Source organism: Perognathus longimembris, chromosome 2, assembly GCF_023159225.1.
Source record: "Perognathus longimembris pacificus isolate PPM17 chromosome 2, ASM2315922v1, whole genome shotgun sequence".
Lineage (NCBI taxonomy): Eukaryota > Metazoa > Chordata > Mammalia > Rodentia > Heteromyidae > Perognathus > Perognathus longimembris.
Window position 1 is genome coordinate 76,670,378 of NC_063162.1, and position 12,555 is coordinate 76,682,932.

Here is a 12,555-nt window from a genome sequence, read left to right on the forward strand (position 1 = left end):
AAAAGGAAGAGGAGTTTTCTAGCACACAGTGGTGTTGTCACCAATATTGTCGAATGTAGAATAGGCACGTATGGGGGGGGGTCCATTAGTTTGGAGAAGTGGAAGCATTTTGTTACCAGTTGTTCTCTCTGTGTCTACTAAATACCTGTAACCTAAGCTTAAAAAGGTACTCTTGTGGTCATGGTGTGCAACCCCCTGCACAACACAAGATACTGCATAGTCAGGAAAGAATTTTTCTTCTTATTGAAACTGCCTCTGGAGTGTTGGTTTCTGTAAGACTCTCACTGGAATAAAGTCACCTTACTGAGAAATCTGCTTAGCAGTGTGAAAACTTAGAGGGGCAAAACTTGGCAATGATCTGGGAGTTCTTTTGTTAGAAATAAACCAAACAGAAAAAAAGACCACACTGCCTAAATGTGGTAGAGATACATATTCCTCAGGGACAAGAAGTTAAGATAGAACATCAGGTACAAAACACACGTAGTCACCCTGACAGTCCCTTAGTGGAGAACAATGCTGGAAAATGACAAACGGTCTCTCCAGAAATGCTCTGCTGCACCACAGTTTTCTCTTTCTGTGTTTAGAAGCGATCAGTCAGTATTTGATTTTTTGATCTCAACATGAAATAGGTGGTTGGGTTTAGACACCAGTGATGACAAGTGTACATGTAGAACAAATCAAATGTCTCCCTGGACAGATGTTCGAACTATGAGGGTCAAATGTAAATTAAATCTGGACTCAGAGAAAAAAAAATCCTCAAAAGACAGGGGCCATTGTGAAGAGTGGTGTTTATACCACAAAGTTTTATTAAATAGCCCTTTTATCGTTTTGCCTCTCTCAAAGTACACCTCATCAGCATGTTATGAAGCCGTCCTCTACTACAGGGTGGGCTAATTTGTATTTTAAAATATCTTGATAAACTGGCTGGTAATGTAATAATAATGTAAATGTATTAGACTCTCAAATACATAGGTAAAATGTTTTACTTTCTACTGCTTAAATGAACCTTAAGTTTGAGTAAGTACTTAATACATAATGGCTAGGTATTGTAACCATCTACAGATTATTAGATAGCAAATTATCTATGCACCATCTAATTTCTTCTATGAAAAAGTCACAGGTCACCTATATTTAATTTAAAAAATGGTGTTATAGTACACTCTCTGGTGACTGTGACCAGGGCTTCAATCAAGCACCTAACAATGCTACATTGACTTCAAACTCCTATTTGGGTGCCAGGCAACCTTAATGGTTATCACTTCATAGTGTGTTACCTAGCAACCAAGACAATTTGCACAAAAGCAATCAGAACGGGATCATGTTTTAGGACAGTAGTTCTCAATTAGAGAGAGGGAAAACTGCAAACATCTGATTTGGAGTCAACATGCTTCTTATTAGTGTCCTGTAGGAGTGCTTGTTTTACTTAATGTCTGGCTTCATTAAAATTTGAGTTCAAGGGAGGCAATGGCTCCAAGAATCTTTACTTAAGAGGCAGATTGTGACTGGTTTTCCTTTAATTGGGCCTAGAGAAAACAAGGGAAGTCAAGAGTAGAACGTCCTCAGTCTTAGAGTATTTGAGAAATTTGTTTTTGACTTAATGTTGCCATATAGAATTCTGAGGTACATCATTGAACTTCAGTTAGGTTGGGTGCAAATTGGGCATGGTAGTAACAAGATTAGTTTTTGTAGAGGATGATGGATGGATTGAACCCTGGATGTACCAACATGATGATGATGGAGAGATGACATGACATTGTTATTTACATGAAGGGTTATGAACAATTGACTTTCATGGAATTAAGTGATGGCTGTGAAAATAGATTTAGTCAGCAGAGCATGTATAGCATTGAGACCCCAGGGGAATCCATGGTTTGTGGAAACGATGGAGTGTATGTCTCACCTTGGCTGGGAGTTATGAAGCTAATAGAGGGAATAGGATGATGTACTACATTGGCCAATAAAATCCCCACTACTGCATATAGTAATCAAACTGGAGAAAGGGACAGTGCACAAAGGCAGATTCAGGGTTTGGTGGATGCCAGCAACAACAAGAGGAGTAGATAGTAGGCCTGATTGCCTGAGGTTCAGTGCTGGGAATTGTAGAGCTGGTGAAGAAAGATGTACTGAGAGTGATTATAAGTCACGATAGGCCTCCTGCCCCACATTTAGACCCTGTAAAAGAAGCAGAAAAGCAGCAGCAGTCATATGAGAGGATTTATGATGAGTGTATGTTTGGGGTAAAATCATTACTCCTGTCTTATCTGAGGTCACTGTGTATTGTTCCTTTTACATCAATAATGATTATTTTTCTTATAAATTTCCCCCCCCCCAAATTTCTAGAAAAAAGTTTTGCTGCTTTTCCTGGAACCCACTGCTCAACATCTCTCTTTTACAAAGTCTCACTATACATCTAGCTGACTTCTTATATAATTTTTCTTTGAAGTCAGAGCACCTGGGTCTTTCCTATTACTAGTACATTTACAATTACTTTACTGTTACTTTTCTTGTATTTTATTATCATTTTTTGTCATTGAGATTTTAGAATCACAGACAAATTTATTTTTCTGGCCTTAGCAAGTTGTAGGTGTTACACATTTTAGAGGTTAAGTAAACATTTTAAAATAAATGGATGGATGGCAGAAGAGAAGTATCTAAAACATTTGCCTAGCATGTAATTGGGACTTATGAGAAAAACTCTTTCCTCTACCGTCTAGTAATGTTCTCAATTAGAGAGATTTCCTGGCTCTTTTTGAAGGAATTTGCAAATTCAAATACAGAAATAGTTTTTTTCCCTTTTGATACATTAATGAATAGAAAAATACTAGCCCTTTTATAACCCTGGACTACAGAAAAATTAAACAAATAAAAACATTTGAGCAATGCTTGTGAATTGATTTCTCTAATCTTTAAGTCCAGTTCAACCATCTGAACCAAGTCCAGAAGCCAACAGAAAGGAAATTACCTGACTTTGCACCAGGGTCGACTTCTTGCCCCACAGAATTTTATCATCCCCAGACAACATCTCAGGAGCTCAGGGTCCTGGTGATACAACCTTTCCTAGAGAACTAGTCAAATTCTTTGATTCCATTAACATTGAATAAAATGTCCTGTATACAGGTACAGATCATCAGGATCCATCCACCCTTGGTTCTAGCATGTAAGATAAAGGCCTTGAGTGGTGTCAATGGAAGAAACACATAGAGAGCAATGACTTCTGTTTGAATTAGAAAAGTGAAAAATTGAGAGACACAGGGTAAAAAAAGAGAAACAACTACAAAAGCAATACTTGCAAAACTGTTTGGTGTAAGTGAACTGAACACCTCAGGGGGGGAAAGGGTAAGGAGGCGGGGGAGGGGGGTATGAGGGACAAGGTAACAAACAGTACAAGAAATGTATCCATTGCCTAAAGTATGAAACTGTAATCTCTCTGTACATCAGTTTGATAATAAAAGCTTAAGAAAAAGTGAACAGAACATGCAGGTTTGAGAACAATGGTCAATTTATAGATTTTTTTCTTACCTGTTTGTCATTCTTCCTGACTGACTTTTGATTAATGTGTACAAGTTGGGCTTCATGGATTCATGCTGTCTGTTATATTGGAATCATGGAGAGGGAGAAGCATTGGTAGTTATAGGGTGAAGGCAGCTCTCTGATGGTTTTTCCCCTTTTGACTCAGGTGTTATTTCCAATGGGCATACCTGAAAAGGAAGGGTGTAGATTATTTCTCTGTGTTTAGGTTGCTGAGATTCAACCAGCAGGAAGTACAATCTCATACTTGGACCAGCCATAAAGTGCCTAGGCTGAAAATGAGACACTAAGAAGCTGGGATGAACTCTTTTGGGGGTCAGGATGGAGAGTACAGACATAAGAAAACACAAACATAAAAATGTACTTATTCCCCAGGCAAGGGAAGGCCTTCAATTCATTCCACACTTTCTGTAGGATTCTACCCGTGTTCTGGGCCACAAATGCACTTGAAGCTCAACTCCATGGAACCCTTGTGATGGCCTTGCTCCTGTTAACTCCTTTTCTTCTGTCTGAGAGTTGCCTTTCTCACTGTTTGCTGTTGAAAATGACAAGCAAGCCAGTAATAGGGGTAGGAAATCCATATGGGCTGAGAAAAGGCTTGGGGGAGGCATGGTCTTTAAACAATGCACCAGACTTAAAGCAGGTGAGGCAGGGGGTCAATATACATGTAGCTGTTAATAGGTCACATGACACTGAAGAGTGTAAATTATATGTGAGAAAAGAAAGTGGATCCAGGGAAGGATGATGAAACTTCACATACATGACTCTGTGCTTACTAGAGGTCTGAGAGCCAGAGAGCATGAAAGGCTTATTCTTCTATTAATGGAAATTTGTGATCTGTACTTTGTGGGTGATGTCATTGGGACTTCATGATCATTCTTTTGGGAAGTGGAGTGTCCTACAAATTCCATGCTGTGGGTCAAAGAATTAAAAGCATGCTGGTGGCTGGAGCTTTGCTTCTTCCTACCACATTTCTGCCTCAGTCATTCTACTGAGCTCATGCCTAAGGGATCCCTCCTTGGCAAGGGTATGAGTGAACAGAGGAGAAGCACAACTCTATAGGGATGAGAAACAACTAGGTGGCAGACACCATGACCAGCAACATCAGCTACCCATGGAGAAGGTCAATAGTGCTGTGTCAAGGCTTATAGGCTCAGGTAACATGGAAATCTCTTTGAGGTAGCTGGGATTTATGAGGATCTCCTGTACTGTAAATTATTACATAAGAAGTGAAACTCAGAGCAAAGCTTTCATGTGTTCAGGAAGAAGAATGAGACCTTTCTTTCTGTTTCAGAACCCTTGACAAAGTGGGGTTAACTAACCATCAGCACAAACCTACCCGGGCCTTATCTGGAGGCATGAAGAGGAAGCTGTCTATTGGTATAGCCTTCATTGGCACATCGAGGACTGTGATTCTGGATGAGCCCACTAGTGGGGTGGACCCTTGCTCCCGTCGCAGCATCTGGGACATTCTGCTTAAGTACAGGGAAGGTAGGAATTGGTACTCACTCAGCTTTCCCTACCCAGAGTGTTGTGGCATGGGAGAAGCTTGGCTCTTGCTGGGTGCTTGTGGTTCATGCATGTAATTATTTATTACTTAGGAGTCTGAGATCTGGGGATTTTGGTTTGATGACAGCCTGGGGATGAAAGTACATGAGAATGTTACTAACAGTTAACCACTAAAAAGCCAGAAATGGAATTGTGGCTCCATTTGTAGAACTAAATAGCAAAAGAGCTACGGGACAGTGCCCAGTCCCTGAGTTCAAGCCTGAATATTGGCACACACACACATACAAGGTTGGCAATTGTATGTAAAGTGCCAAGTCAGTCTAATCTTATCTTTTTCAAAGCAAAGTTCCCAGAAGATTATAAGGCATATTTGAAGATAGTATATTTACAATGTTCAGAATGGCCTGGATTGTGTTTGATTCATTAACTTGGTATTAGCAGGAACACTATCAATATACATTCTTTTAGATGATATCACTTACAATTGTCTTTGTCCTCATTGTGTTCCATTATGGAAACAGGCTACTAGAAGAGGCATTTGGAGATCATCTAGGAAGAACCCTCCTGGGTTAGTCAGCTTTATTTTGCTTTGATTAAGACTTGGGAAAAATTGACTTCTAGGGGCTGGGAATATGGCCTAGTGGTAAAGTGCTAGCCTCGTATACATGAAGCCCGGGGTTCGATTCCTCAGCACCACATATACAGAAAAAAGCCGGAAGTGGAGCTGTGGCTCAAGAGGTAGAGTACTAGCCTTGAGCAAAAAGAAGCCAGAGACAGTGCTCAGGCCCTGAGTCCATGCCCCAGGACTGGCAACGAAAACAAAACAAATAAAACAAAAATCTACTTCTAAAGAGAAAAAGTTGAGGTGGACTTTGTGATTTCAGAGGTTGCAGAGATCATGGTAGGTTACTTTGGGCTTGTGGTAACACAGTACATTATGTGGGAGAATGATGTTCACTTCATAAATAGGAGGAAGCAAAGAGAGAGACAGGAAGGGCCGAAGTCCCAATATTCAGGGCTGAAGTCCCAGTATCCCCTTCAGGGGCATATCATTGACCTAACTTCCGTCTAATAGGAAACTACGCGGTAAAGAAGCCACCACCTGATAGCACTACCTACTGGCAACTAAGAATATGGCCGTTTGGGGTACACCAGATCCTAACTATGGCAGCTTCTTTCCTCAGATGACAAATGTGAGGCCTGGGGAGATGGGAGTATGATTGGTTCACACCTGTAGAAAAAGTTTGTTATGTGGAGGAGGAAAGTCACATGTCTGACCTAGACAGTGCCTATTCCTCTTCTTCATTATTATTTACTACAATCAAGAGTCCTGGCTGGGCAGCTATTCATTTATACATTCTGACTTCCCACAGTCCAGACAGCAAGGAAAATATATTTTTATAGAAACATTCTTGTCTGGAAAAAAATTTTGTGGACACCATTGCTGGTGCTGGTAAATATGAGCAGAAGCAATAGAACTAGTATTAATAAGGCATCTTATAAAATATTTTGCCTTATTTCTTTTGCATTTTGAGCATAAGACTTTTGTCTTGTTTTGTTTTAGACTTGGCCTGAAATCTTCAGTTCCCTGAGGCTCTATGAGAATTTGCTAGTGAAGAAAAGCAAAGAGGAACAAAACACCCAAACAAATAAGAAAGACCTTGTCCTAAGTGCAGAAAATTCAGATTATTATATTCTTGCAGTAGAAGAGATGATCCAGTCTGTTACTAAAGTCTATCCATAGGCTAGAATGAGGAAGGAGAAGTCTAACATAAAGATAGCATAAAGGAACAGTTTTGCATTTCTACCTCACAAGTTTTGAGAAATTATAGAAGAAACAGAGAAGCAACCAGGGAAATTGAACAAATTGTCCTATTATGGACTGTGACTTGGGCTGGGCAGTTGCATGAGGAGCATGAGAGTCACATGGATGGTGCTGGCTTAGGGTTCATGAGGTCCTGGAGCCCAATTTAGCATCAAAGGCTGGTATTCTCGCAATTCCCCAGGTTTGTAGGCTTTGGGACTGGAGCTATCTGACAGATTTAGGAATGTGTATCACCAGGTGGACAGAACTAGGGAATACTCCTTTGGAGGTTCCTGTGATTCATTTGGGTTCTGCACCCTTCCCTAAGTCTTCCTATTCCATTTACCTAAGTGTCCTTTGGTGACACAGGTAGAAGGAGCAGAAATGACAACATGTGAAGTTTCTTTGCAAGATCCTTAATCCCACTTAAAGGAACTGGTTGCATTTTGAGATCAAGCTAATTTAGAGTACACTAATATTTTAATGTATCCTGTGTAGGGCCTCGGAGAGAAAAGAGATGAAAGACAGGCAGATATATTATGCCACTCTGCATCCATAAACTGAATGAATTAAATGCTGTGATTCTAATCCTCTTGCTTATTTTAAGTCAGTGATGAACCTATAAAGGTTTAGGTGACAGAATGCTTGAGTAATCAGCTTAAAGGTTAGTTTTGACAGGAAATAGTGCAAATCTGACAAAATGTCAGCTTTCTTCAGATTCTGTTGTAACAAATTAGGTGTTTCTTCACTATCCCTTGTTGTTTAGCAATAATTTACTTTTTTGTCTTTGGAGGACTCTTGGAATTGTCCTTGCATTGATTGAAGTTCAAAATCAATAAGATGTAACTGGATTAGATAGGAAATACTAAAAGGAAAATATACCTTCAAAAATCAAAATATATAGCTATTTCTGTGAACAGCTCCAGGCTTAAAACAACTGATAGTGCTTTTTGAGTAAGATCTAAGACTTAAAATAAAAACACCCAAATATTAGCCACTAAGTTGAAAGAGTTGCTTCCATCACAACACCAATGTATTTGGTGCTTTATCCACCAGGAATTTCATGTGTTTTTCTTACTTATTTTTGTTTGTTTGTTTCAGTTTAAGTCTCATTAAATAGCCCAGATTAGGATCCTAATTTATTAAAAAATTCTATCTAATGCTGGGCACCAGTGTCTGATGCCTGTGATTCTAGCTACTCAGAAGGCTGAGGCCTGAGGATTGTGGTTTGCAGCCAGCCCAGGGAGAAAAGTCCATGAGACTTTTGTTTCCAGTTAACCACATAAAGCCAGAGTGGAGCTGTGGCTCAAGAGCTAAAAGCCCTGGCCTGGAGTACAAAAGCTCAGGGAGCGTGCCCAGACCCAGATTCAAGCCCCAGGATGGGCCAAAAAAGTTCCATACACAAAGACATAAATGGTAGACCCAAGAGCAACAGGGAGAGGGGTACACTAGACTTGCTTTTGAAATCCAATCTGTCCTTGAACTCAGGATCCTGCAGTCTCAGCATCCTGAGTACTAAAATCCTAGGCATGCACCACCATGCCCACAGGAGCTCTTGATCAGCTCTGTAATCATACTTCCCAGTCACCCATGAAAATCAACAAAGAAACTGAAAGACACGAGTTCAAACTGGCACATCATAACTAAGCTCCTGTACCAAATTCTGGATTTTCTCTATATTTCCTGTGTGACCCTAAAGAAATGGTCAGATTACTTGATTCTTCCAGCTTCTTTTGCTTCTCCTCCCCATCCCTCCTCCCCTCTCTCTTCTTTCTCATCCACTATCCCCTTCCCTCTCTTCTCCTCTTCTCTTTTTCTTCTTTCTGTTCTCTCTTTTCTTTTTCTCTGCTTTGTTTTTTTTCACAAGGTGAAGCACAGAGGGTTACAGTTATATACATTAAGTAGTGAATACATTTCTTGTTTTTTTTTTGTTTTTGTTTTTTCAAATGGAGATAATTGCATCTCCATCTCAGGGCATTTTGCAGGAAGTAAATAGGCTATATAGGAAAGTACATAGCTCAACAATACCCAGTATGTTGGTGCATGATCCATAATAAAGTGTGTCATTATTAAAATAGATATGAAAAGATAAATATGAGAGGTATAACTTTGGGAGGAACATGGTATACTATACAAGCTAAATAGAAACCTCTTGGGGGAAATGGAGATTGTATAATTGGCCTTCAAAGTTTAGGATGAGTCTCGGGTTTCTTTAAATTTTACTATAAAAATATCAGAGATCAATCATCTCTGACCTAAACGTAAATTCTTTGGAGATTTAAAAAAATTTATTGACTTGTTTCTCTAACTTCATTAAAGTATAACTGACAAATGAAAGCTGTATAGATTGGTGGCATATGGCATTGCATTTTGATGCATGTACACATCACAAAATGATTTACTTGATCTAGTTAACATCTCTACTATGTCACAAACACACTCATAAGTGTGTGCTAAGAACACTTAAGCGTTAATCTTTTAAAAGTTTTCATGAGGGCTGGGGATATAGCCTAGTGGCAAGAGTGCCTGCCACGGATACACAAGGCCCTAGGTTCGATTCCCCAGCACCACATATACAGAAAACGGCCAGAAGCGGCGCTGTGGCTCAAGTGGCGGAGTGCTAGCCTTGAGCGGGAAGAAGCCAGGGACAGTGCTCAGGCCCTGAGTCCAAGGCCCAGGACTGGCCAAAAAAAAAAAAAAAAAAAAAAAGTTTTCATGTATACTGTGTATTATTAACTGTAGTCACCATGCTATATAATAGATCTCCAGACCTTATTAATATTGCATGTATGAAATTCTGTACCATGTCACTAATACCTCTGCATTCTTCATCCCACCCCTCAGCCTAGGGCCCAACCCCTCTACGCTCTTCTTTTCTTGGGATTCAAGTGGACTTTCATTTTTATACTGCCTCATTGCAAGGGAACATACCACCTGGACCTCATGGGAGTGCTGGCGAAAGACCTTAACCTACCTCTTATTCCAGATTAGTGACTGAGCACATTATCGTTCTTTCTTTCTTTCTTTCTTTCTTTCTTTCTTTCTTTCTTTCTTTCTTTCTTTCTTCTTCCTTCCTTCCTTCCTTCCTTCCTTCCTTTCTTCCTTTCTTTCTTTCTTTCTTCCTTTCTTTCTTTCTTTCTTCCTTCCTTCCTTCCTTTCTTTCTTTCTTTCTTTCTTTCTTTCTTTCTTTCTTTCTTTCTTTCTTTCTTTCTTTCTTTCTCTTTCTTTCTTCCTTCCTTTCTCTTTCTTTCTTTCTTTCTTTCTTTCTTTCTTTCTTTCTTTCTTTCTTTCTTTCTTTCTTTCTTTCTTTGTCTGTCTCTGTCTCTCTCTTTTTCTCTTTTGGTTGTGGGTATCTTTTTTTTTTCTTCTTTATCGTCAAAATGAAGTACAGAGGGGTTACAGTTTCATATGTAAAGCAAGTACATTTCTTATCCAACTTGTTACCTCCTCCCTCATTTTCCCCCCTCCCCTACCTCCCCAGTTCCCTACCCCCCATGAGTTGTATGGTTGGTTTACACCAGTTGGTTTTGTAAGTATCGCTATTGTAATGGTTTATCATTTTATCCTTTGTCTCTCGATTTTGGTATTCCCTTTCCCTTCCCTAGTTCTAATACATGCATATACAGTGTCCGGGGTACTAAGATCAGTTACAGTAATAGCAGGAGTAAAACCACAGGAAGGGAATACAAGAGAAGAAAAAGGTACAGTTTCACATGGCATGTTGAAATTAACTACAACAATGATATACCATTTATTTCCATAACATGGAGTTCATCTCACTTAGCAATATTTTATGTTTGCATATGGGCATAGCTATTGAACTATTGCGATCTTCTGCTATGTCTATCCTAGAGATGTACTAATTATTCCCTATGAGGGAAAACATAGAGTTCATGTTTCTTTGGGTCTGTGAGCACATTTTCTTAACATCCAAGAAGTTGTGCTTGGCCTTTGGGACTTATTTATAGCACCGCTATTGGATCTGTATTTCATGGTTTATTTCTAGACAGGATTTTAAGAATGAAATTAAGACGACTCCTTGTCTTTTAATATTTTTATATTGAAAAATACAAAATCGAGCAAAGTTATAAACATGTCCTCAGCCTTTTGTCTTCCAAGATTTGCTTCTGCAATTATAATCAATGAATATGTTTATTCTCTTGGATGGAACAGTTGAATGGAGGGCTCTGTCTAAGCCACTGGGGAGAATAGAAGCTGAGAGTCATATCTCACACCTTCTCTCACATGCCTTTAGCTTTTCTGGCTTCTTGTTTTAAGGTAAAGCCAAGACTTTTTTTCCCCAAGGAAAGAGAATAAAGGTAATAAAGTTGAGAAGTTGCTAGAATTCATAGAGTACACGTAGGAGGTGGACATTTGCTTCTGCAATAAGTAGCCTTATTTTCTGGGTTCAGGAACTCTCCTCCTGGGAAGGTCTGTAGCTTCAGTTACACCATCCCTGGCTTATCCATCTGTATCCAATAACTCACAGTCTATGGTTTGAAGCTGTTCTGAGCTTTTTCAGGGAAAGCATGCACATCTCAATCCTACTACACCTGATATATGAAAATGCAATTCCAAAGGATCTCAAAGGATCTCCATAAAGCACCACTATGACTGTTTCAGACATCTCTATCTTTACATAGGACTTAAAAATGCATGTACTTCTTATAGAATATAGTTTCTTCTTAAGTAAGTACATAGGAATTGTCATCTGATAAGAGAAAGATGCCTCACCTAGATTATATATTCAATATAACATGTAATGCATAATACATCTACATATAATACCATCATATGTAATATATATTATATAATATATTATATTATATATACGTATGTGTATAACAATCCTACACACATACACATCTTTACGTCCATGCAGTGATCAAAATTGTTGACATCAAAGTTGCTGGACCCAGTGATTTTGTGCATTGAACTTCAGTGTTGTCCTTAGGTCATGGCAATTATTCCCTCATGGAAGAAGGGATAGAGGACTTGCAAAAACATGATACTCTTGACTTTGGGGCAACTCTAGAAGAAGAAAGGACACCAATTTGTAAAATGGCTTTGGTTGAATCTTTCCCACAGTGCCCATTTGGGTGGCTGTCTTTTAACTGCAACTCATTTTCCATGACAAGAATGATGGATGATTCACCTAAGGGCCTTTGACATGCTAGTGTTGATCTGCTCTCTGCTTGAATGCAGGTCGAACCATCATCTTTACCACCCACCACCTGGATGAAGCTGAGCTTCTTAGTGACTGTGTGGCCATCCTCCAGCAAGGGAGGCTCAGGTGTTGTGGGCCTCCTCTCTGCTTGAAGGAGGCGTACAGCCAGGGGCTCAGCCTGACCCTGACAAAACAAGTAAGAAATATGACTCCTTTGTTTCTTTGAGAAAGCCTCTGTTCTATCTAGTACATAGCAAACAAATTGTGACTATTGTCTAAAATTAAGCTTTCAATGAAGTTTTTTTTTTGTGAATAATGGCCAGGTGGCAAAGTGGGCCCCCTCTCTTCCAGGGCTGAGCTATAGGAGCTAGCTTCTATGAAGGATAGTGCTTTTTTATTAGAAGGAAATATAGAGGGGTTACAAATACTTGATATGCCCCAGGAACTGTGGGAAGAAAGCCATCATGGTGGTTTGCCTATTCAAGAAACTTTTATTTTGACAATGATACTGTATTCTGCCATAAAGCAGAAGCATAGCAGTGAAGTC

At 39.5% G+C, this 12,555-nt stretch overlaps 1 protein-coding gene across 4 annotated transcripts in view; it reads left to right on the top strand.

The window, feature by feature from the left end:
* Positions 1 to 12,555, top strand: part of Abca13 (ATP binding cassette subfamily A member 13) — a 403,566-nt gene that overhangs the window by 183,036 nt on the left and 207,975 nt on the right. For all 4 annotated transcript variants that reach the window (XM_048339554.1, XM_048339551.1, XM_048339552.1 and 1 more), the window contains 2 exons: positions 4,823 to 5,019; positions 12,047 to 12,204. In XM_048339554.1, coding sequence (XP_048195511.1) covers positions 4,823 to 5,019; positions 12,047 to 12,204 — 355 coding nt within the window. The remainder of the gene's footprint in view (positions 1 to 4,822; positions 5,020 to 12,046; positions 12,205 to 12,555) is intronic.